Consider the following 25,223-nt stretch of genomic DNA (forward strand, 5'->3'; position numbering starts at 1 on the left):
GGGGCTGGCGGGGTCTATAGGGGTCAGGCATGGGGGGTTGTGGGGCTGGGGGCTATGGGGCTGGCTATGGGGCTGAGGGGGTCTATAGGGGTCAGGGGTGGGGGTTATGGGGCTGGGGTGTGGGGCTGGGGGGGCTATGGGGCTGGCTATGGGGCTGGGGGGGTCTCTAGGGGTCAGGCGTGGGGGGTTGTGGGGCTGGGGGGCTATGGGGCTGGCTATGGGGCTGAGGGGGTCTATAGGGGTCAGGAGTGGGGGTTATGGGGCTGGGGGGGGTTGGGGCTGGCTATGGGGCTGGCGGGGTCTATAGGGGTCAGGCGTGGGGAGTTATGGGGCTGGGATGTGGGGCTGGGAGGGGGCTATGGGGCTCTATAGGGGCTGGGGGGGCTCTATAGGGGTCAGGGGTGTGGGGCTGGGGGGGGCTCTGGGGCTCTATAGGGACCAGGGATGAAGCTATGGGGCAGTATAGGGGGGCTGTGGGGCTGGATAGGGGGGCTATGGGGCTGGGGGGGCTATAGGGGCTGGGGGGAGGCCGCAGGGGGTCTATAGGGGGCTGGGGGGGGCTATAGGGGCTCTATAGGGGGCTGGGGGCTCTATAGGGGCTGGGGGGGGCTGTAGGATGTGGGAGGGGCCCCAGCTCCATGGGGGGGGCTCCAGGACCCTGGACCGTATCTCTAGGGCAGTATTAAGCTCGGGGGGGCCCCATTGACCCCTCGCTGCCCGGGGGCCCCCCCCAGACTCAGGGACTCGGGGCTGCCCTGCCCCACAGCGCGGGGGGGGGGGGTACAAATGGGGGGGGGGGGCCCCCCCAGTCTGGCCCCAGGGGGCTGCAGCCAATAAAGCACTTCGAGACCCCCCCCCCAAAAAAAAAAACCAACCAACCCCTGGCCTCTGCTGCCTCTGGACACCCACACCCCCCCCCCACGCCCCCCCGTGACCGTGTCCCCCCCCCCCCATGATATCCCCCCCCCCCATATTTTGGGCTCAGTTCTGGCTTTTTATTGGTTTCACTCACTGGACGGTGTGAACAATATTGGGGGGGGGGGGGGGATTTGGGGGGGACACAGACATGGGGAGGGGTGACAGAGATGGGGGGGACACAGATGGGGGGGCACGGGGGGGGGCACAGGGATGTGGGGGGGTACAGGGATGTGGGGGGGCACAGGGATATGGGGGGGCACAGGGATGTGGGGGGCTCAGGGAGGGGCCAACAGCTTTGGGGGGGTCCGTGGGGGTGGGGGGGGGGAAGTGTCAGGGGGGGGGCAGGGCCAGGAGGGGGGGCAGCAGTTCGGGGGGGTCCCCGCGCCCCCCCCCAGCCTCGGCGGAGTGTTTGCACTTCTCGGAGCCGCACTGGCACGGGAAATATTTGCTCTTGATGTCCCAGAACCGGTCCCCGTAGTCAAACCTGGGGGGGGGGGCACATTGGGGGGGGGGCACATTGGGGGGGGGGGGCACACACACACACAGTGGGGGGGGGGGAGCTGCGTCACCCCACGGCTGCACCCCCAGACGCCATAGGTGCCTGTGGCCCCCCCCAGCCGCACGTAGCTGCACCCTGTGCCTGTCACCCCCATCTGCCCCCCCCCCCCCAAGCCCCCCCAAATCCACTGCGGCACCCCACATCTGGCCCCAGCCCCCCCCCCCCCCGTATCTGCCCCCTGTCACCCCCCACCCCCCTGTGCCCCCCTGCACCCCTGTACCCCCCCGCCCCCCAGCTCCCCCCTGTACCCCCATCCCCCCCGCACCCCAACTCCCCCCATCCCCCCCGCACCCCAATCCCCCCCATCCCCCCCGCACCCCAGCTCCCCCGTACCCCCATGCCCCCCCGTACCCCATCCCCCCCCATCCCCCCCATCCCCCCCGCACCCCAATCCCCCCCCATCCCCCCGCACCCCAACTCCCCCCCATTCCCCCCGCACCCCAATCCCCCCCATCCCCCCCGCACCCCAGCTCCCCCCCGTACCCCCATCCCCCCCGCACCCCTGTACCCCCCCGCACCCCAATCCCCCCATCCCCCCCGCCCCCCAGCTCCCCCCATACCCCCATGCCCCCCCGCACCCCTGTACCCCCCCGCCCCCCCATCCCCCCCGCACCCCTGTACCCCTCCGCACCCCAGCTCCTCCCCGCACCCCCGCCGCACCCCTGTACCCCCCCGCCCCCCAGCTCCCCCCTGTACCCCCATCCCCCCCGCACCCCAGCTCCTCCCCATCCCCCCCGCCCCCCCCGCCCCCCAGCTCCCCCCTGTACCCCCATCCCCCCTGCACCCCCGTACCCCCATGCCCCCCCGCACCCCAATCCCCCCCATCCCCCCCGCCCCCCAGCTCCCCCCTGTACCCCCATGCCCCCCCGCACCCCAATCCCCCCCATGCCCCCCCGCACCCCAATCCCCCCCCATCCCCCCCATCCCCCCCGCACCCCAATCCGCCCCCCCCGCCCCCCCCGCACCCCAGCTCCTCCCCGGGCCGGATGCCGCGGCTGCTGAAGAAGGCGATGCGGGGGAAGCGCAGGTCCTGGTGCAGCAGGAACACCCGCACCGGGATGATGTTGGGGTCGCACAGGTGGTTGATGAACCGGCTCACGTTGCCATAGTAACGCGCGTCGATGCAGTACACCTCCCCGTCCTGTCGCGATAGTGCCTTTAACGGGGGGGGGGGGGCGCACACCCCTATCCCCCCCACCCCCCCAAAAGAAACCTTGTTGTCCAGGTCGAAGAGGTAGGAATCGTCCTCCCGCACGTCGGCCTCCGCGTCCGAGATCAGCTCCCCCACGTATCTTGGGGGGGGGGGGGGTGAGGGCACCCCAAAACCCTGCCCGGACCCCACGGGGATCCCCCCATCCCATTGGCACCCCCCAAAACCCAGGGCTTCCCTTCCAAAAGTTGCCCCCCGCCAAAAGCATTGGGAACCCCCCAAAAAGCATGGGGATCCCCCCAAAAGCATGGGGACCCCCCCAAAATCCAGGGTGTCCCCCCCCAAAAAAAACCCTGGGGACACCCCAAAACCCAGGGCTTCCCTTCCAAAAGTTGCCCCCCCCCCCAAAAGCATGGGAACCCCCCCAAAAGCATGGGGACCCCCCGAAACCCCAAACTTGCTGACCCCCCCAAAAGCATGGGGACCCCCCCAAACCCCAAACTTGCTGACCCCCCTAAAAGCATGGGACCCCCCCCCAAAATCCAGGGCGTCCCCCCAAAAAAACCCCTGGGGACACCCCAAAACCCAGGGCTTCCTTACCCCCAAAACTTGACCCCCCCCAAAATCTGGGGACCCCCCCAAAACCCAGGGCTTGCCCCCAAAAACTTGCTGACCCCCCCAAAAGCATGGGGATCCCCCCCAAAATCCAGGGTGTCCCCCCCAAAAAAACCCCTGGGGACACCCCAAAACCCAGGGCTTCCCCCCCCCCCCAAAAGCCTGGGGACCCCCCAAAACCAGGGCTGAGACCCCCCAACCAGCCCCACATGGCCCCCCTCTGCCCCCCCCAGCCCCCCAAAAACCAGGGGCTCCCCCAAACCCCCCCCCCGGGATCCCCCAAAACCCAGGGCTAAGCCACCCCCCACCCCCCAAACCCCCCCCCAGGGGATCCCCCAACCCCCCCCCCCAGAACCTCCCCAGCCCCCAGGGACCCCCAAACCGATGATGAGCCCCCCCCCAGGGACCCCCCTAAAGTCCAAGGGCTGCACCCCAAGCCCCCCCCCCCCCCATTTTTGGGGGCCCCCCCTCACTCGCAGATGAAGGTTCCGGGGGGGATGGCCTGCAGCGCCCGCACCCCCCCCCCATCTTCGCCGTCCGGTAGAGCTGGAGCCGGACCCTGATTTTTGGGGGGGGGGGGCAACGGTTGGGGGGGAGATACCCCTGGTTTGGGGGGACCCCCAAAGTTTTGGGGGACAAAAAGGGGGGGGGAGGTGTTCAGTCAGAAGATTTTGGGGTGCAAAGGGGGGGGGACACAAGGGGGTGTGGGGTTGGAGAAGGGGATTTGGGGGTCGGGGGGGGTTTGGGGTCAGGGAGGGGGTTTTGGGGTGCAGCCAGGTTTTGGGGTGCAGATTTTGGGGCCAGATGTGGGGAGGGGTTTGGGGGGGTGCAGCCAGCGGAATTGGGGCACGAGGGGGGTGCGGGGTTTTGGGGTGCAGGGATTTTGGGGTGCGGGGGTTTTGGGGTGCGGGGGGTTGTCAGGATTTTTGGGGGGGGGGTCTGGGCGGGTTTTGGGGCGCACTTGATGCCGCTCTGCACCACGCGGTTCTTGCAGCTGCGCCAGCACGTGCAGGCCTGGTTGCACTCGAAGATCAGGGGGGGCTCGATCTTGTTGAACTCCTGCAGCAGCCGCCCGTCCTGGGGGGGGGGGTTGGTGTCACCTGGGGGGGTCACCGGGGACCCCCAAAACACGGGGGAGCCTGGATGGACCCTCCCGGGGTCACGGCAGCAGTTTTGAGGGGCTCCTCGGGGTGGAATGGTGGTTTTAAGGGGCCCCCTAGGCACCAGGGGTGGTTTCAAGGCCCCCCCCTCTGTGTGCAACGGTGGTTTCAAGGCCTCCCCCCAGACCCAGGAGCAGTTTCAAGGGGCTGCCTTGGATGCAGAGACGGTTTCAGGGGATCCCCAGGTGCAATGCCAGTTTCAAGCACCCCCCCTGGATACAGTGGCAGTTTCAAGGGGCTCCCTGGGACACAGTGGCGGTTTCGGGGTGGGGGGGGGAGCCCCCAGCAATTTCAGGGTCTCCCTAGAAAACTGGGGGGGGGGGGGGCGTGTGTGTCCCACCGTGCTCCCCAACGGCAGTTTCAAGGAGCTCCCACCACACAATAGCGGTTTCAGGGGAACCCCTAAGCAGCAGCGGCGGTTTCAGGCTCCCCCCTCCCCCATATTGGGGGGGTCCCAGCAGGGGGGGTTTTTTGGGGGGGCCCCCCCTCACCTTATCGTACCAGCAGCGGATGCTGAGCTGCCCGCAGAGGCAGTTGCTGGAGGAGCAGTCGTCCTGGCACGTGCAGTGCTGGGGGGGGGGGGGGGGGGTGTCAGGGGCACCCCAAAACCCCCGGCACCCATCTTACACACCCCCCCCCCAACCCCCCAACAACGGGGGTGCTCGCACCCCCCCCCAAAACACCAACCTTCCCCCCCCCGCAGCAAAGCCATTTTACACCCCAAAAATATTTCTCTTTACACCCCCGCTTGCACCCCAAAATCTGCTTTTCCCCCCCCAAAATGTGTCGTCGTCGTCCCCCCCCCCAAAATCAGCTTCACCCCAAAACTCTCATCCCCCCCCCAACAACCCTCCCAAAACGCCGCCGTTTTTCCCCATGGGACGCCCCAAAACCCCCCCGGGTCACCCTAAGACCCCCCTGTGACACCCCAAAACCCCCCTGGGACACCCCAAAACCCCCTGGGACCCCCTAACCCCCTGGGAGCCCCTAAAACCCCCCGGGACACCCCAAAACCCCCCTGGGACCCCCTAAAAACCCCCCTGGGACCCCCTAAACCCCCCGGGACACTCCAAAACCCCCCCGGGACCCCTGAAGACTCCCCTGGGACCCCCCAAGCCCCCCCGAAACCCCTCTGGGACACCCCAAAACCCCCCTGGGACCTCCTAAGACCCCCTTGGGACACCCTGAAACCCCCCTGGAACCCCCCAAACTCCCCTGGGATGCCCTGAAACCCCCCTATGACACCCCTAAACCCCCCTGGGGCCCCCCAAGCCCCCCTGGGACACCCCAAAACCCCCCTATGACACCCCTAAACCCCCCCCGTGACCCCCCAAACCCCCTGGGACCCCCTAAAACCCCCCCTGAGACCCCCTAAACCCCCCAGGACCCCCCCAAACCCCCCTATGACACCCCTAAACCCCCCCTGGGACCCCCCCAAACCCCCCTGAGACCCCCTAAAACCCCCCCTGAGACCCCCCAAACCCCCCTATGACACCCCTAAACCCCCCCCCGGGACCCCCCAAACCCCCCAGGACCCCCCCAAACCCCCTTGGGACCCCCTAAAACCCCCCCTGGGACCCCCCAAACCCCCCAGGACCCCTCCAAACCCCCCTATGACACCCCAAAACCCCCCTATGACACCCCTAAACCCCCCCCCGGGACCCCCCAGGACCCCCCCAAACCCCCCTATGACACCCCTAAACCCCCCCCCGGGACCCCCCAAACCCCCCAGGACCCCCCCAAAACCCCCCTGAGACCCCCCAAACCCCCCTATGACACCCCCAAACCCCCAGGACCCCCCAAAACCCCCCTGAGACCCCCCAAACCCCCCTATGACACCCCCAAACCCCCCTATGACACCCCTAAACCCCCCCCCTGGGACCCCCCAGGACCCCCCCAAACCCCCCTATGACACCCCTAAACCCCCCCTGGGACCCCCCCAAACCCCCCTGAGGCCCCCTAAAAACCCCCCCTGAGACCCCCCAAACCCCCCTGAGACCCCCTAAAACCCCCCCAGGACCCCCCCAAACCCCCCTATGACACCCCTAAACCCCCCCCGGGACCCCCCAAACCCCCCAGGACCCCCCCAAACCCCCTTGGGACCCCCTAAAACCCCCCCTGGGACCCCCCAAACCCCCCAGGACCCCCCCAAACCCCCCTATGACACCCCTAAACCCCCCCTGAGACCCCCCAAACCCCCCTGAGACCCCCTAAAACCCCCCCCTGTGACCCCCCAGGACCCCCCCAAACCCCCCTATGACACCCCTAAACCCCCCTGAGACCCCCCAACCCCCCCTGAGACCCCCTAAAACCCCCCCTGGGACCCCCCAAACCCCCCGGGACCCCCCCAAACCCCCCTATGACACCCCCAAACCCCCCCCCGGGACCCCCCCAAACCCCCCTGAGACCCCCCAAACCCCCCTGAGACCCCCTAAAACCCCCCGAGACCCCCCAAACCCCCCTGAGACCCCCTAAACCCCCCAGGACCCCCCCCAAACCCCCCTATGACACCCCTAAACCCCCCCTGGGACCCCCCCAAACCCCCCTGAGACCCCCTAAAACCCCCCCTGAGACCCCCCAAACCCCCCTGAGACCCCCTAAAACCCCCCCTGGGACCCCCCAAACCCCCCGGGACCCCCCCAAACCCCCCTGGGACCCCCAAACCCCCCCCCGGGACCCCCCAAACCCCCCCCCGGGACCCCCCAAACCCCCCTATGACCCCCCTAAACCCCCCCTGGGACCCCCCCAAACCCCCCTGAGACCCCCTAAAACCCCCCCTGAGACCCCCCAAACCCCCCTATGACACCCCTAAACCCCCCCCCGGGACCCCCCCAAACCCCCCAGGACCCCCCAAACCCCCCCGGGACCCCCCAAAACCTGGAGGTGGGTGATGTTGTGGTCGATGTTCATGGTGGAGGTCTCGCAGTTCTCGGCGATGTATTTGTAGTCGTCGGGGCACGGCTCCTCGTCCACCCCGTTCACGCACGGGATGGGGACGTTCTCGTACCCCCGCGCCACGTCCCTGGGGGGGGGGCAATGGAGGAGGAGGAGGAGGAGGGGGGGGGGGAGCACCCCAAAACACCCCGGCACCCCAAAATACCCTGGAGCGTCTCTCGAAAGATTGCGGCATCCCGTAAAATGGGTCGGTGCTCCCCGAAACACCCGCGGCACCCTGGGAACCCCCCAGGACCCCCCCAAAGCCCCCAGACCCCTCTCAGACCCCCCCAGGACCCTCAAAACCCCTCTCAGGAGCCCCCAGGACCCCCCCAAACCCCTCTTAGGACCCCCCAAACCCCTCTCAGGACCCCCCAGGACCCCCCAAACCCCTCTTAGGACCCCCCAAACCCCTCTCAGTACCCCCCAGGACCCCCCAAACCCCTCTCAGGACCCCCCAAATCCCTCTCAGGACCCCAGGATCCCCCAGGACCCCCCAGACCCCTCTCAGGACCCCCCCAAACCCCTCTCAGGACCCCCCAGGACCCCCCCCGGACCCCCCAAACCCCTCCCAGGACCCCCCAAACCCCTCTCAGGACCCCCCAGGACCCCCCCAGGACCCCCCAAACCCCTCTCAGACCCCCCCAGGACCCCCCAAACCCCTCTCAGGACCCCCCCGGACCCCCCCGTACCGGCTGATGATGCGCTCGGTGTGCAGCGCCCGCCCCGCAGCCCCCTGAGACTCCCCCAGGACCCCCCCAGGACCCCCCCAGGACCCCCCAAACCCCTCTCAGACCCCCCCAGGACCCCCCAAACCCCTCTCAGGACCCCCCAAATCCCTCTCAGGACCCCCAGGATCCCCCAGGACCCCCCAGACCCCTCTCAGGACCCCCCCAAATCCCTCTCAGGACCCCCAGGATCCCCCAGGACCCCCCAAACCCCTCTCAGGACCCCCCCGGACCCCCCCGTACCGGCTGATGATGCGCTCGGTGTGCAGCGCCCGCCCCGCAGCCCCCTGCCGCAGCTTGCGGTTGAGCTGCAGGGCCACCCACACCTCGGAGTGCTCCAGCGTCAGGTCCAGGGGGGAGTCCCCCTCCTTGTTCCGCACCTCGGGGTCCGCCCCCCGCGACAGGAACAGCCTGCGGCGCCGGGATCGGGGTCACCCCCCCAGGGACACCCCCCCCCCCCTGCCAGAGACCCCCTGTGCCCCACAGGTCCCCCCAAGACCCCCTGCGCCCCCAGAGACCCCCCCCACCCCCCCCAGACCCATCCATCCAGGTACCCCCAAACCCCCCAGACCCCCCCAAACCCTCCAGACCCCCTTGTCCCCCCCCCAGACCCAGACATCCAAGTGCCCCCCACCCCCTCCAGACCCCCCAACCCCCCCGATTCCTTACGCCCCCCATGGACCCAGGTCTCTGGGTACCCCCAGCACCCCCCCAGAGACCCCCTGCACCCCCAGAGACCCCCCCCAAACCCCCCCAGACCCCTTGTCCCCCCCCAAACCCATCCATCCAGGTACCCCCAAACCCCCCAGACCCCCCCAAACCCCCCCCAAACCCCTTGTCCCCCCCCCCCCCCAGACCCATCCATCCAGGTGCCCCCCGGCCCCCCCAGACCCCCCGTGCCCCCCCCCCCCTTTACATGACGCAGTCGTGGTAGCTCTCGCGGGCGGCGATGTGCAGGGGGGTGTCCCCGTGGAAGTTGACGGCGTGCAGGTCGCACTGCGCGTTCAGCAGCACCTCGGCGATCTCCGCGCTGCCCGTGAAGGACGCCCAGTGCAGGCAGATGTTCTCCTCCTGCCCGCGGGGGCACGGCCCGTCAGGAAATGACCCCCCCCGGGGCAAAAATCCATCCCCCCGGGGCAAAAATCCACTCCCCAGGGGGCAAAACCCACCCCCCGGGGGGCAAAACCAGCCTCCAGAACCTCAAAACAGCCCCAGGAAGGGAAAAAAATACCCGAGGGGAACCTCGAAACCGCCATTGGTAGGGACGGGGGGAGCTTGAAACTGCCCCAAAGTGACTAGGGAGGGGGAGCTTGAAACTGTCCTAAAAGAGACTGGAGGGGACCCTCGAAACTGCCCCCATCGAGTGGAGATGGGGACCCCGAAACTGCCGTTCGCAGGGATTTTGGGGGTGGGAGGGCTTTGAAATCGTCTGAGGGGGACTTGAAACTGCCCTTTGTAACGACTATCAGGTCTTAAATCAATTCTGGGGGAAGCCTTGAAACCATCTTCGGGGGGACCTGGGGGTCCCTGAAACTACCCTCAGGGAACACTGAAACAGCTCTTGGGTGCCTTGGGGTTCCTTGAAACCGCCTATGGGGGGCCCAGTACGCCATGAAATTGCCTTCAGGTGGCCCGGGGGTCCCTGAAACTGCCCTCAGGTGGCTCAGGAGTCCTTGAAACCGCCTTTGGGGGGCCCAGGGTGCCATGAAACCACCCTTGGGTGGCCCAGGGGACCCTGAAACCACCTTTGGGTGGCCCGGGGGTCCTTGAAACCACTCTCGGTGGGGCCAGGGGTCCCTGAAACTGCCTTCAGGTGGCCCGGGTATCCCTGAAACCGCCCTCAGGTGGCACAGAGCTCCTCAAAACCGCTTTCGGGTGGCCCGGGGGCTCCTCGAAACCACCCGGCGAGGCGGGGAGAACTCACGTTGTCGGTGAGGGTGACGTCGGCGCCGCGCGTCAGCAGGCGGCGAATCACCTCGATGTGCTTGTGCTCGGCCGCCCAGATGATGGGGGTCCAACCCCCGTTGTCCTACGGGGCCGGGGCGCAACGACTCAGCGTCACCCGGATTTGGGGGTCCCCCCCGTCCCCCCCTAAAGACTCTGGGGGTCCCACCTGAGCGTTGACGTCCACCTGCCCGGTGGAGAGCAGCAGGTCGACCATCTCCAGGTTCCCGTTCTTGGCGGCGTGGTGGAGGCAGGTGGAGCCGTCCTCCTCCTGGGGGAAGGGGGGGGGAAAGAGGCGCCAGCCGCGATGACATCAGCGAGACGGGCGTGAGGTCAGCGGCGAAGGGCCGGGAAGGGGGTCGCCCACCTTGCTGTAGACGCAGCCGCCGCGTCGCACCATGTACCGCGCCGCTTCCACGTGGTTGTTGGCCACGGCCTCCATCAGCGGCGTCCGGCGCAGTTTGTCCGTCGCGTTGATGTTGGCGCCCGCCTTTGGGGGGGGGGGGGGGTCAGGGACACCCCCCCCCCCCCCCACCCCCCCAAATCCACAGGGAACCCCCCGGACCCACAGGGAACCCCCTGAGCCAGAGGGACCCCCCCCCTTCCAGGGACCCCCCTCCTTGAGGCACAGAGACCCCCCCCCCCCCAGGGACACCCCTGACCCCCAGAACCCCCCCAGGGACCCCCCCTGACCCCCAGGATCCCCCCCGAGGCTCAGGGACCCCCCCCAGGGACCCCCCCCCCCCGCCAGCACCCGGGGGTGCTGAACCTCCAAGAAGCCCAATGGGACCCCAAGACCCCCCTGGGACATCCCAGAGCCCCCCCCAAGGGTACCCCAAAACACCCCCAGAGCCCCCCAGACCCCAAGGGTACCCCAAAACACCCCCAGAGCCCCCCCAGGGGTACCCCAAAGCACCCCCAGAGCCCCCCCAAAGCCCCCCAGACCCCAAGGGTACCCCAAAACACCCCCAGAGCCCCCCCAGGGGTACCCCAAAGCCCCCCAGACCCCAAGGGTACCCCAAAACACCCCCAAAGCCCCCCCAAAGGTACCCCAAAACACCCCCAGACCCCCCCAGACCCCAAGGGTACCCCAAAACACCTCCAAAGCCCCCCAAGGGTACCCCAAAACACCCCCAGAGCCCCCCCAAGGGTACCCCAAAGCACCCCCAGAGCCCCCCCAAAGCCCCCCAGACCCCAAGGGTACCCCAAAACACCCCCAAAGCCCCCCCAAAGGTACCCCAAAACACCCCCAGAGCCCCCCAGGAGCATCCTGGCCCCCAGTGCCCCCCCCCCCCCGGACGCGGTGGACCCCCAAACCTGCAGCAGGAGGTGGCAGATTTCGAGGTACCCCTTCTGCGCGGCCGCGTGCAGGGGGGTGCGCTTGCTCTGCGCGTCGCTCTGGAAGTTGGGGTCCAGGTTGTCCACTTTGGGGGGGGGGGGAACACAAGGGGTGGTCAGGACCCCCCCAAGAGAGGTGGAGACCCCCCCTCAGGGGTGCTGGGGGGACGCTGGGCCACCCCAACACCCCCCCTGAGGACACCCCAAAGTCATCCCAGGCCCTGAGGGCTGCGGGGCCCCCCCAGGACCTCTCTGGTCCCCCCAAACCCTCCAGGACCCCCCCCCAGCCCCCCCAGGATCCCCCCTTGCCCTCCCAGGGCCCCCTCAGATCCCTCCCCGGCCCCCCCAGAATCCCCCCAACCCCCTTAAGAACTCCCCAGGCCCCCCCAGGACCCCCCTGGCCCCTCCCCAGAACCTCCCCCAGCCCCCCAGAACCCCCTCTAGCCCCCCTCGGGCCCCCCCCCCCAGGACCCCCCCCAGCCCCCTCAGACCCCTCCCCAGACCCCCCAGCCCCCCCCGTCCCCCCCACAACCTCCCTGCCCCCCCCCCAAATCCCCCAAGCCCCCCCCAGGACCCCCCCCAGGACCCCTCAGACCCCTCCCCAGCCCCCCCCCCAGCCCCCCTCTGCCCCCCCCCACAACCCCCCTGCCCCCCCCCCCCCCAAATCTGCCAAGCCCCCCCCAGGATCCCCCCCAGCCCCCCCCCCCAGGACCCCTCAGACCCCTCCCCAGCCCCCCCCAGCCCCCCCAGGACCCCCCTGGCCCCCCCAGGACCCCTCAGACCCCTCCCCAGACCCCCCCAGCCCCCCCAGGACCCCCCCCAGGACCCCTCAGACCCCCCCCCAGCCCCCCAGCCCCCCCAGACCCCCCCAGCCCCCCACTCACGCAGCATGAGCACGACCTTCTGCAGCTCCCCCTGCTTGACCGAGACGTAGAGCTGCCGGGGGTGGAAACGCAGCTTCTTCCGCCTGCGGGGAACTGGGGGTACTGGGAGCACTGGGAGCACTGGGGGGCCCCACACTGGGGGTACTGGGGAGCTGGGAGATCCCAAACTGGGGGTACTGGGGGGCTGGGGATCCCAAACTGGGGGTACTGGGAGCACTGGGGGGCTGGGGATCCCAAACTGGGGAGGCGGAGGGCACTGGGGGATCCCAAACTGGGGAGACTGGGAGCACTGGGAGCACTGGGGACCCCAAACTGGGGGGCACTGGGGGACTGGGGATACCAAACTGGGGGTACTGGGGGCACTGGGGGATCCCAAACTGGGGAGACTGGGGGCACTGGGAGCACTGGGGACCCCAAACTGGGGGGCACTGGGGGGCTGGGAGATCCCAACCTGGGGGTACTGGGAGCACTGGGGGGCTGGGAGCACTGGGGGGCTGGGGATCCCAAACTGGGGAGGCGGAGGGCACTGGGGGATCCCAAACTGGGGAGACTGGGAGCACTGGGAGCACTGGGGACCCCAAACTGGGGGGCACTGGGGGACTGGGGATACCAAACTGGGGGTACTGGGGGGCTGGGGATCCCAAACTGGGGAGGCGGGGGGCACTGGGGGATCCCAAACTGGGGAGACTGGGAGCACTGGGAGCACTGGGGACCCCAAACTGGGGGGCACTGGGGGGCTGGGAGATCCCAAATTGGGGGTACTGGGAGCACTGGGGGGCTGGGGATCCCAAACTGGGGAGGCGGAGGGCACTGGGGGATCCCAAACTGGGGAGACTGGGAGCACTGGGAGCACTGGGGACCCCAAACTGGGGGGCACTGGGGGACTGGGGATCCCAAACTGGGGGTACTGGGGGGCTGGGGATCCCAAACTGGGGAGGCGGGGGGCACTGGGGGATCCCAAACTGGGGAGACTGGGAGCACTGGGAGCACTGGGGACCCCAAACTGGGGGGCACTGGGGGGCTGGGAGATCCCAAACTGGGGGTACTGGGAGCACTGGGGGGCTGGGAGCACTGGGGGGCTGGGGATCCCAAACTGGGGAGGCGGAGGGCACTGGGGGATCCCAAACTGGGGAGACTGGGAGCACTGGGAGCACTGGGGACCCCAAACTGGGGGGCACTGGGGGACTGGGGATCCCAAACTGGGGGTACTGGGGGGCTGGGGATCCCAAACTGGGGAGGCGGGGGGCACTGGGGGATCCCAAACTGGGGAGACTGGGAGCACTGGAGCACTGGGGACCCCAAACTGGGGGGCACTGGGGGGCTGGGAGATCCCAAACTGGGGGTACTGGGAGCACTGGGGGGCTGGGAGCACTGGGGGGCTGGGGATCCCAAACTGGGGAGGCGGAGGGCACTGGGGGATCCCAAACTGGGGAGACTGGGAGCACTGGGAGCACTGGGGACCCCAAACTGGGGGGCACTGGGGGACTGGGGATCCCAAACTGGGGGTACTGGGGGGCTGGGGATCCCAAACTGGGGAGGCGGGGGGCACTGGGGGATCCCAAACTGGGGAGACTGGGAGCACTGGGAGCACTGGGGACCCCAAACTGGGGGGCACTGGGGGGCTGGGAGATCCCAAACTGGGGGTACTGGGAGCACTGGGGGGCTGGGAGCACTGGGGGGCTGGGGATCCCAAACTGGGGAGGCGGAGGGCACTGGGGGATCCCAAACTGGGAGAACTGGGAGAACTGGGAGCACTGGGGACCCCAAACTGGGGGGCACTGGGGGACTGGGGATCCCAAACTGGGGGTACTGGGGGGCTGGGGATCCCAAACTGGGGAGGCGGGGGGCACTGGGGGATCCCAAACTGGGGAGACTGGGAGCACTGGGAGCACTGGGGACCCCACATTGGGGGTACTAGAAACATCATACTGGGAGCACTGGGAGGGTTTGGGGGGCTCAGGGGGATTTGGGGGGGCTCGGGGAGGTTTTGGGGGGCTCAGGGGCGTTTTGGGGGGCTGGGGGGGCTCAGGGAGGTTTTGGGGGGCTGGGGGGGCTGGGGGGGCTCGGGGGGGTTTTGGGGGGCTGGGGAAAGTTTCAGGGGGCTCAGGGGGGTTGGGGGGGCTCGGGGGGGTTTTGGGGGGCTGGGGGGGCTTGGGGGGGTTTTGGGGGGGTTAAGGGGAGGTTTGGGGGGCTCAGGGAGGTTTTGGGGGGCTGGGGGAGGTTTTGAGGGGGCTCGGGGGGGTTTGGGGGGGCTCAGGGGCGTTTTGGGGGCTGGGGGGGCTCAGGGAGGTTTTGGGGGGCTAGGGGGGTTGGGGGGGGTTTCAGGGGGCTCAGGGGGGTTGGGGGGGCTCGGGGGGGGTTTTGGGGGGCTGGGGGTGCCACCCACCTCTCGGCCTCCTGCCCCACCAGCGCCTTCTCCAGCAGGTCCCGTGCCGGCCCCGGCGCCAGCCCCCGCGCCGAGAGGGCCCCCCCCGAGGGCAGCGCCAGCGCCGGCCCCCCCGAACTGTCGATGGGCTCGGCCCGGGGGTCTGGGGGGGGGGCCCGGCCCTCGCCCTGCCCCCGCATCCGTGCGCTGGGGGGGGGGAGGGGGTGTCAGGGGGGCTGGGGTACCCCTGGGACCCCCCCAAAAATGCCAACCCCCCCCCCCCCCCGAGGTCCCCCTGACCCTTTGGAGCCCCCCCCCCCCCGACCTCCTAAAGCCTCGTGGACCCCAAGAGCCCCCCCAGACCCTTTGTACTCCCCAGAGCACCCCCGAGCCCCCCCCAAAGCCCCCCCAGGTGCCCCATAACCCCCGTGTGCCCCCCCAAACCACTTCGTACCCCCCAAAGTCCCCCCAGATGACCCTAAACCCCCCCAAACCCCCTCCTACCCCCCAAAACCCCCTCCCAGCCCCCCCAAACCCTTCCTACACCCCCCAAACCCCCCCAAACCCCCTCCCAGCCCCCCAAAACCCCTTCCTACCCCCCAAAACCCCCCCCAGCCCCCCCAAAACCCCCTTCCTACACCCCCAAACCCCCTCCCAGCCCCCCAAACCCCTTCCTACCCCCCCAAAACCCCCTTCCTACCCCCAAACCCCCCCCCAGCCCCCCCAAAACCCCCTTCCTACCCCCCCCTCCTCCCAGCCCCCCCCTCCTCTCTCCCATACCTGGGGGTGGGGGCGTCGGGGCGGGGGGCCGTGGCGCGGCGTCGGGGCTCAGGGGGTACGGCGGCGGCGGCGGCGGCGGCGGGGGGGGGGGCCGGGGGGGTCCCCTCGGCGCGGGGCAGCGTCACCTCCTGGGCTTCGGAGGCGTCTTCGCCGCAGTGGGGGCAGAAAATCATCCCGTTGAGCTGCGAGACGCAGCCCCGGTGGAACCGGTGCCCGATGCGCACGTCGGGGTGACACTCCAGGAACGTCCCCTGGGGGGGTACGGGGGGGTCAGGGGGGGCCCCAAAAGCATGGGGGGGGGCCCTCAGGGTCCCTAAGGGGTTACAAGGGGCTACGGAGGGTCCCTAAGGGGGTTCCAGGGGGATTTAGGGGGGCTCCTGGGGGTGCTGGGGGTGCTGCACGTGTTGGGGGACACTCCAGGAACGTCCCCTGGGGGGGCACGGGAGGGTCAGGGGGGGCCCCAAAAGCATGGGGGGGGCCCTGAGGGTCTCTAAGGGGGTCACAAGGGGCTACAGGGGGTCCCTGGGGGTCCCTAAAGGGGTTCCAAGGGGATTTAGGGGGGCTCCAGGGGGTCCTGGGGGTGCTGGACGTGTTGGGGGACACTCCAGGAACGTCCCCTGGGGGGGTACGGGGGGGTCAGGGGGGGCCCCAAAAGCATGGGGGGGGCCCTCAGGGTCTCTAAGGGGGTTACAAGGGGCTACGGAGGGTCCCTAAGGGGGTTCCAGGGGGATTTAGGGGGGCTCCTGGGGGTGCTGGGGGTGCTGCACGTGTTGGGGGACACTCTAGGAACGTCCCCTGGGGGGGTACGGGGGGGTCGGGGGGCCCAGGGCATGGGGGGGTCCCTAAGGGGGTCACAAGGGGCTCCAGGGGGTCCCTAAAGGGGTTCCAGGGGGATTTAGGGGGGCTCCAGGGGGTCCTAGGGGTCCTGGGGGTGATGCACGTGTTGGGGGACACTCCAGGAACGTCCCCTGGGGGGGCACAGGAGGGTCAGGGGGGGCCCCAAAAGCATGGGGGGGGCCCTGAGGGTCTCTAAGGGGGTCACAAGGGGCTACAGGGGGTCCCTGGGGGTCCCTAAAGGGGTTCCAAGGGGATTTAGGGGGGCTCCAGGGGGTCCTGGGGGTGCTGGACGTGTTGGGGGACACTCCAGGAACGTCCCCTGGGGGGGTACGTGGGGGTCAGGGGGGGCCCCAAAAGCATGGGGGGGGCCCTCAGGGTCCCTAAGGGGGTTACAAGGGGCTACGGAGGGTCCCTAAGGGGGTTCCAGGGGGATTTAGGGGGGCTCCAGGGGGTGCTGGGGGTGCTGCACATGTTGGGGGACACTCTAGGAACGTCCCCTGGGGGGGTACGGGGGGGTCGGGGGGGCCCAGGGCATGGGGGGGTCCCTAAGGGGGTCACAAGGGGCTCCAGGGGGTCCCTGGGGGTCCCTAAAGGGGTTCCAGGGGGATTTAGGGGGGCTCCAGGGGGTCCTGCACGTGTTGGGGGGTGCTCCAGGAACGTCCCCTGGGGGGGTACGGGGGGGTCAGGGGGGGCCCCAAAAGCATGGGGGGGCCCTGAGTGTCTCTAAGGGGGTCACAAGGGGCTACGGGGGGTCCCTAAGGGGGTTCCAGGGGGATTTAGGGGGGCTCCTGGGGGTGCTGGGGGTGCTGCACGTGTTGGGGGACACTCCAGGAACGTCCCCTGGGGGGGGGACAGGGGGGTCAGGGGGTTCCCTGGGGCATGGAGGGGGGGGCCCTCTCTAGGGGTCCCTGGGGGGGTTCCAGGGGGGGTATAGGGGGGGTCCCCCAAACTCACAGCGGTGCAGAAGTACCCGCAGCCGGGGCAGCAGGGATGACCCCGAATTGGGGGTCCCCACGTCCCCCTGAGGCTGTCTGACTCCCCCACCCCCCCCCCAGACCACCCCCCACCCCCCACCCCCCCACTCCCCCACCCCCCCCAGCCCCCCCAAACTCACGGCGGTGCAGAAGTACCCACAGCTGGGGCAGCACCGGTGACCCCAAATTGGGGGTCCCCACGTCCCCCTGAGGCTGTCTGACCCCCCCCCCCCCCAGACCCCCCCCCCACCCCCCACTCCCCCACCCCCCCAGCCCCCCCCACCCCCCCCGGCCCCCCCAAACTCACGGCGGTGCAGAAGCACCCACAGCTGGGGCAGCACCGGTGACCCCAAATTGGGGGTCCCCACGTCCCCCTGAGGCTGTCTGACCCCCCCACCCCCCCAGACCCCCCCCCCACCCCCCACTCCCCCACCCCCCCAGCCCCCCCACCCCCCCCGGCCCCCCCAAACTCACAGCGGTGCAGAAGTACCCGCAGCCGGGGCAGCAGGGATGACCCCGAATTGGGGGTCCCCACGTCCCCCTGAGGCTGTCTGACCCCCCCACCCCCCCAGACCCCCACACACCCCACACCCCAGCCCCCCCCAGCCCCCCCAAACTCACAGCGGTGCAGAAGCACCCACAGCTGGGGCAGCACCGTGTGACCCCAAATTGGGGGTCCCCACGTCCCCCTGAGGCTATCTGACCCCCCCACCCCCCCACCCCCCCAGCCCCCCCCAGCCCCCCCACCCCCCCCAGCCCCCCCAAACTCACGGCGGTGCAGAAGTACCCGCAGCCGGGGCAGCAGTGGTGCTTGACCATGCGTGCGCGGTGGCTCTCGCACAGCACCATGAGCGGGACGCGGCTGGACGGGCGCATCGTCTCCCGCTTCAGGATGCTGCTGCCGCAGCCGCTCAGCTGCGGGGGGGGGGGGGGAATATTTGGGGGGGGGGGGTAATGCTGGGAAATTAAAGGGGGGCAGTACAAGGAGAAAGGGGGGGGGGGGGGCTGCTGCCCCCGTCCCGCGTAGGGAACCCCGGAATTCTTGGGCTGATCCTGCCCAGGGATGCCCCCCCCCCCCCCCCCCCCCGCCCCATCTCACTGCACCCCCCGCTCCTGTGGGGATCTTCCCCCCCCCCCCAAAAAAATAGGGGTTCTTCCTCTGTCCCCCCACAGCCTGGGTCCTCCCCTATTCCCCCCCAAACCCTGTGGTACCCCCAAACCACTGGGTCCCGCCATAGCCCCCCCCCCCAGCCCGGTTCCCCCCCACAGCCCCTGGGGTTCCCCCATAGCCCCCCCCAATCCCAGCTCCCCCCCCCCCAGCCCCTGGTCCTCCCCTCAATCCTGGGGTCCGTCCCCCCCACTCCAGGTCCCCCCCAGCCCCAGGCCCCCCCCCCCCCCAATTCAGGTCCCCCCCAGCCCAGTTCCCACCCCCCCAGCCCCGGGGTCCCCCCCCAAATCCCTGGGGTCCCCCTCCCACTCCAGTTCCCCCCCCCCCAGTTCCCCCCCAGCCCCAGGGTCCCCCCCCTCCAGTTCCCCCCCCCAGGTCCCCCCCCCCCCCCATTCAGGTCCCCCCCCAGCCCCAGGGCCCCCCCCCCCAGTTCCCCCCCCCCAGGGTCCCCCCCCCCCTCCAGTTCCCCCCCCCAGTTCCCCCCCCCAATTCAGGTCCCCCCCCAGCCCCAGGGCCCCCCCCCCCAGTTCCCCCCCCCCAGGGTCCCCCCCCTCCAGTTCCCCCACCCCAGTTCCCCCCCCCAATTCAGGTCCCCCCCCAGCCCCAGGGCCCCCCCCCCTCCAGTTCCCCCCCCCCAGGGTCCCCCCCCCCAATTCAGGTCCCCCCCCAGCCCCAGGGCCCCCCCCTCCAGTTCCCCCCCTAGGGTTGTCCCCCCCCCCAGTTCCCCCCCCCCAGTTCCCCCCCCCAGTTCCCCCCCCAGTTCCCCCCCCCCAGTTCCCCCCCCCAGCCCCACTTCCCCCCCCAGCCCAGCCCCCCGGTTCCCCCCGCGGTGTGTGTGTCCCCCCCCCCGGCCCACCTGCCCGTCGACGCTCTCGGTGGCCATGCAGACCCCCCTGGCGCCGTCCCCCCCCCTCTCCACCTTGGGGGCCTCCATGCGGCAGGAGCAGAGCGGCAGCTCCTCGAAACGCTCCGCCTCCAGTGCCCCCGCCGGGCCTGCAGGGGGCGCTCAGCAGGGGCGGGGCCTGGCTCCAGGGGGTGGGGCCTGGGGCACCCGGGGGCGGGGCCTGGGGCACCCGGGGGCGGGGCCTGGGGCATGAGGCACCCGGGAGGAGGGGCCTGGGGCACCCAGGGGAGGGGTCTGGCACCTGGGGGTGGGGCCTGGCTCCGGGGGCAGGGCCTGGGTCCAGGGGCCGGGGCCTGGCACCCAGGGGAGGGGTCTGGGGCACCCAGGGGAGGGGTCTGGGGCACCCAGGGGAGGGGTCTGGGGCACCCAGGGGAGGGGTCTGGGGCACCCAGGGGAGGGGTCTGGGGCACCCAGGGGAGGGGCCTGGGTCTGGGGCAGTGGGGCCTGGGGCACCCAGGGGAGGGGTCTGGCACCCAGGGGGAGGGGCCTGGCTCCAGGGGGAGGGGCCTGGGGCATCCAGGGGAGGAGTCTGGCATCTGGGGGCGGAGCCTGGCTCCAGGGGCGGGGCCTGACACCCGGGGGAGGGGCCTGGCTCCAGAGGCGGGCCCTGGCTCTGGGGGCGGGGCCTGGGTCCAGGGGGCAGGGCCTGGCATCTGGGGGAGGGGTCTGGGGCACCTGGGGGAGGAGTCTGCCATCTGGGGGCGGGGCCTGGCTCTGGGGGGGTGGGGCCTGGCTCTGGGGGGGTGGGGCCTGGGGCACCCGGGGGCGGGGTCTGGGGCACCCGGGGGAGGGGCCTGGGGCACCCGGGGGAGGGGCCTGGGGCACCCGGGGGAGGGGCCTGGGGCACCCGGGAGGAGGGGTCTGGGGCACCTGGGGGTGGGGCCTGGGTCCAGGGGGCGGGGCCTGGCACCCAGGGGAGGGGTCTGGGGCACCCGGGGGAGGGGCCTGGGGCACCCGGGGGAGGGGCCTGGGGCACCCGGGGGAGGGGTCTGGGGCACCCGGGGGAGGGGCCTGGCTCCAGGGGCGGGGTCTGGGGCACCTGGGGGAGGGGCCTGGGGCACCCGGGGGCAGGGCCTGGCTCTGGGGGTGGGGTCTGGCTCAGGAGGCGGAGCCTGGTGCCAGGGGGCGGGGCCTGGGACACCCAGGGGGGTGGGGGCTGGCTCTGGGGGAGGAGTCTGACTTGGGGGGGGCAGGGCCTGGCTCTGGGGGGTGGGGCCTGAGGCACCCAGGGGAGGGGTCTGGCTCCGGGGGCGGAGCCACAGCCCCCCATGGACAGGGATGAAGGTGTGGGGGGCGGGGCTCAGGGGAAGGGGCGTGGCCTAAAGCAGGGGGCGTGGCTGGGGGAGGGCACAGACCAGCACAGGGTTGTGCCTGGGGGGGCGGGGTCTCTCGGGCCGGGGGGCGTGGCCAGTGGTGAGGGGCGTGGCTGAGGGGTGGGGCGGGGCCAGGGTGATCTGGGGGCGGGGCCTCAGGGGCAGACACGAGATGGGGGTGGGGCCAGGTGAGCCAGTGGGCGTGGCCTAGGGAAAGTGGGCATGGCCAGGCAGGGACACCGGGGGGGATGGGAGGGGCTACAGGGCTGGGGGTGGGGCCTGTGGGGGGGCGTGGCCTCACCTGGGGGCTGCGGGGAGAGGGCCCCCCCCCCCCGGCAGCTGCAGGCAGCCCAGGGGCACCTCGGTGTATTCGCTGGGGGCGGCCCCGGGGGGGGCCCCAGGCACCCCTGGGGGGACACAGGGGTCAGGGTAGGGGCAGGGGGCCTCACCCCCCCCCCCCCCCAAATCCCCCCTATCAACCCCCATTTGTGTGTTTCGAGGCTCCCCCTTGGCTGATATCCCCACCCCGAGTCTCCCTCTCCCATTTCCGGTGTCCCCCCCTCCCCAGGTTCCTCATTTTGGGGCTCCCCCCTCCCCCATTTCCCTGCATCAAGCCGCCCCCTCCCCAATTCATCAGTTTCAAGGCCCCCCTTCCCCTGATGTATCAGTTTCAAGGCCCCCCTTCCCCAAGTGCATCAGTTTCAAGGCCCCCCTTCCCCAAGTGCATCAGTTTCAAGGCACCCCTTCCCCAAGTGTATCAGTTTCAAGGTCCCCCTCACCAAATTTATCAGTTTCAAGGCCCCCCCCTTCCCCAATTTCTCAATTTCTCAGCTCTCCCCCCCCCAACCCCCCATGGCCCCCCCCCCCCCACCTCTCTCCTTGGCCCGGGGGTCCTTCCGCTTGCGCTTCCGCGCGGGTTTCAGCCAGGGACTCTCCTTCCAGCGGCGCCGAGCTCTGCGCCGGGCGCTGGAGGCGCTCTGGGGTGGGGGGCTCCATCAGGGACCCCCCAAACTCCCCCCTCCAGCTCCTTCCCCCCCAGCCCCATCAGGGACCCCCCAAACTCCCCCCTCCAGCTCCTTCCCCCCCCCCCCCAGCCCCCAGCGCCCCTCACCCGGTCGGAGGCGTTGCCCGACTCCTCATCCTCTTCCTCTTCCTCCTCGTCCTCCTCCTCCTCCTCGTCCTCTTCTTCCTCCTCCTCCTCTTCCTCCTCCTCGCTCAGCACCTCACCGGCCCCCTCGCCCTCCGACTGATCCCCCCCCCCCCCACCGTGTGAACCCAGGGGTCCGGGAACCCCCAGTGACCCCCAGTGGCCTCCCAGCACCTCCCAGTCCCTCCCAGCACCCACCAGTGACCCCCCCCAGTACCTCCCAGTTGCCCCCCCGATGCCCAGCAACGACTCCCCCATGCTCCCCATTGTCCCTCCAGTGCTCTCCAGTCATCCCAGTAAGCTCCCAACCACAACCAGTGTCTCCCCAGTGCTCCCCAACATCTCCCAGTAACCTCCCAGTATTAACCCACCCTCCCCCAACACCCCTCAAGTTCCCCCTGGGGCTGCCCCAGAGTCCTCCAGTCCCTCCCAGTGACCCCCCAGTGCCCCCCAGCGACCCCCCAGTGCCTCCCAGCGACCCCCCAGTCCCCCCCAGTGCCCCTCCAGTCCCTCCCAGCGACCCCCCAAGGACCCCCCAGTCCCTCCCAGTCCCTCCCAACACCTCCCAGTGCCCTGCAGTGCCTCTCCAGTCCCTCCCAGTCCCTCCCAGTGCCTCCCAGTCCCACCTTGCTGTCCGAGTCCCCGTGCCCATCCACGCTGAAGCCGTCGTAAAAGAGGGAGAAGCCGCCGCCGCCTTCGCTGTCCCAATCGTCGCTGGGGCGGGCGCCGCGGGGGGGGGCGGCCATTTCCTCCGTCACCGTGATCTGGGGGGGAGGGAGAAGGGGGGAGCTCAGGGGGACCCCGGTGTCCGTGGGGGGCAGGGGGGACCCCGGTGTCCGGCCGTACCTCGGTGCTGGCGCGGGGGCTGGGTCTCTGCAGCCGCTTGTGCAGCCCCTCGGGGCCGTAGTCCAGTTTGGGGCGTTTGGGGGGCTCTGGGGAGAGGGGGGGGGCAAAAAGGGGGTGTGGGGGGGTCAGTGATCACCTCAGGGCCCCCCAAAACCCCCAGCTGCACCCCCAGACCCTCCCACTGCCCCCCAACCAGCCCCAAACCCCCCCATTCCTGCCCCAGGACCCCCTCGGACCCCCCCAGATCCTCCCCCTGCCCCCTAGGACCCTCCCCCAGCCCCCCAGGGACCCCCCCAGCCCCACCGGGCTCCTCGATGCTGCGCAGCTCATCCGACACCCTGAAGTGCAGCATCTCCGACACCCGCTTTTCGGGGACCTGCGGGACAGGATGGGACCCAGGCGTCAGGGGGGGGCCCCCCCAGGGCATCGGGGGACACAAATGGGGGACCCCCACCCACCCCAGGGGTCCGGGCCCCCCCCACCTGTCCGTTGCTGGGCTTGGCCATGGTCTTGCGGGCTCGGTGGACCTTGGGGCGGGCGGGGGGTTCTGGGGGGGCCGGGGGGGGTTCTGGGGGGGCCAAAGGGGAGGTGGCGGGGGGGGGTCGCCCCCCGGGGAGGCTGAGGAGCCGCAGGGCCAGGCTCTGCCCCGGGGGGGACTTCCCCGCCCCCATCAGGGACATCTTAGCCCGGCTCGGGGGGGCTGGGGGGGGTCCCCCAACTGCCCCCCGCCCCGGAGAGCCCGGCAGAGTCTTCGTTGCGTGGCCTGGGGGGGAAAGGGGGGGGGGGGAAGGTTGTGAGACACCCCCCCCCCCAAAATAACATCCCAACCCCCCCCGAGCAACCCCAGACCCCCCAACCCCCCCAAAACCTCCCTGAACCCCCAAAATACCCCCCAGGCCCCACCGTGACCCTCCCAAACCCTCCGCAAACCCCCAAACACCCCCCAGCCCCCCCCCGACTCCCATAAACTCCTCCTGAGCCCCCCAAAATCCCCCCCCAGCCCCCCCAAAACCCACCCTGACCCCCCAAAACCCCTCCCGGACCCCCCCAAAACCCCTCCTGGACCCCCCCAGCCCCCTTTACCTGGCAGCCCCTTAGGGCTGGCACCGGCCGGGGGGGCCCCCTGCGGCCCTTCCCCCTCGAGGGGACCCCCCCCCCCGTCCCGTCCGTTCCCGGACGCTTGGGTCCCCCCGTGCTCCTCCTCGGGGGGGGTAACCCCCAAGTTGGGGGGGGGTCCCCACGCTCTGGGAGGGGTCGGGGGGGGGCTGGTTGCTGGTGGGGAGACCTGGAGTTGGGGGGGGGGGGGGGGGAGAAGTGTCACGGGGGGGTCAAAGGGGGGGGGTGAAGGGGGGGGTGAAGGGGGGTGCCCCCCCCCCACTCACCGGGGTCTCCCACCGCCTCCACCACGAGGGTCCCTGCGGAGGCGTCCTGTGGGGCAGATATGTGGGGGGGGGGACACACACACACACACGACACGAGTGGGTATCGGGGGGGTTGGGGGGGGGGGGGAAGGTCCAGGCGCTCAAGCCACGCCCCTTCCCCCCCCAAAAAAAACCCCAAAACCCCACAATGGCGCCGGCGCAGCCCCTCCCCCATCACCCCCCCCCCCCCCCGTATCGTCTATTCCCCCACCCCACCCCCACGCGTGTCCCCCACCCCCCCATATTTTTGTACCCCCCCCCCCCCCCCCACTCCGGACCTCGCCGCTTCCCGCCGCCTCCATCGCTCCTGGGCCGCCGCCGCTGCGCGCGCCGCTCGGATGACGTCACGCCGGGAGGCGGGGCTTCCCATTAAAAAAACCCCCCAACCCGCGCGTAGCCACGCCCACCCCCCCTCGCCACGCCCACTCAGTGGCCAGGCACCGCCCACCGCGTTGGCCACGCCCCCTCCCGCGTTAGCCACGCCCCCTCCAATTCTTCTTGGGGGGGGGGGGGGAGGCGGTCGGGACCCCCCAACCCCCCCTTTTGGGGGGGTTGGGGGGTCCCGACCGCCTCCCCCCCCCCCCCATGGGGTTGCCCCTCCTTTCCCCTCCCCCCATGACCCAAACTGAGCCTTTTTTGCCTTTTTTTTTTTTCCATTTATTACAAAAAACCCCCACCCCTCTAAAAGCAGCGGGGGAGCAGTGCGACACCCCTCCCCCCCCATCTAACCCCCCCCCCCCCCGAGTGCGACCCCCCCCCAATCTACCCCCTACCGCACAGAGCCCCCCTCCCCCACCCCAGAAGACCCCTCCCCCCCTTCCCCCCCCTCTACTCTACACCCCCCCCCATTTCCCCCCCCCCAAACTACGACCTAGGCATTTGGGGGGGCCCCCACGTGACCTACAAGCTATAGGGGGAACCCCCCCCCCAAATTTCCCACCCCCCACATGGTCCTCTGTGTCCTGGAGAGGGGGGGGGGGGGGCTGCACCCCAAAATCAGGATCCGGGACACCCCCCCCCTCAATGTCCGGTGGGGGGGGGGGGGCAGGTGGGGGGGTGGGGGTGACCCCCCCCATTATCTTGGGGTGTCCACGGGGGGGGACACACACACACACACGACCCCCCCCTTATCTATTGGGGTGCCCCCCCCCTTATCTGCGGAGGAACACGGCGTCCGGCGGGGGGAGACCCCCCCTTATCCATGGGGGGGGGCACCCCCAGATTCATTGTCCACGGGG

The 25,223-nt window shown here is 70.6% G+C and overlaps 1 protein-coding gene across 1 annotated transcript; it reads right to left on the reverse strand.

Annotated features, from left to right (window-relative positions):
- Positions 1–1,131: 1,131 nt before the first annotated feature.
- LOC129198235 (histone-lysine N-methyltransferase EHMT2-like) lies at positions 1,132–24,355 on the reverse strand. Its single transcript, XM_054807390.1, is given in 30 exon segments — positions 1,132–1,402; positions 2,443–2,618; positions 2,691–2,769; positions 3,716–3,764; positions 3,767–3,801; positions 4,204–4,319; positions 4,894–4,971; positions 7,280–7,424; positions 8,308–8,475; positions 8,981–9,135; positions 9,989–10,093; positions 10,178–10,279; positions 10,376–10,498; positions 11,326–11,432; positions 12,231–12,313; positions 14,617–14,802; positions 15,376–15,626; positions 17,958–18,101; positions 19,211–19,347; positions 20,439–20,577; positions 20,878–20,978; positions 21,443–21,548; positions 21,683–21,817; positions 22,345–22,482; positions 22,565–22,650; positions 22,868–22,940; positions 23,047–23,327; positions 23,648–23,849; positions 23,947–23,992; positions 24,264–24,355. Coding segments are annotated over 30 exon segments (3,792 nt in total). The 3' UTR covers positions 1,132–1,248.
- Between the last annotated feature and the right edge of the window lie 868 nt (positions 24,356–25,223).

The sequence above is a fragment of the Grus americana genome, chromosome 32 (genome assembly GCF_028858705.1).
Source record: "Grus americana isolate bGruAme1 chromosome 32, bGruAme1.mat, whole genome shotgun sequence".
Lineage (NCBI taxonomy): Eukaryota > Metazoa > Chordata > Aves > Gruiformes > Gruidae > Grus > Grus americana.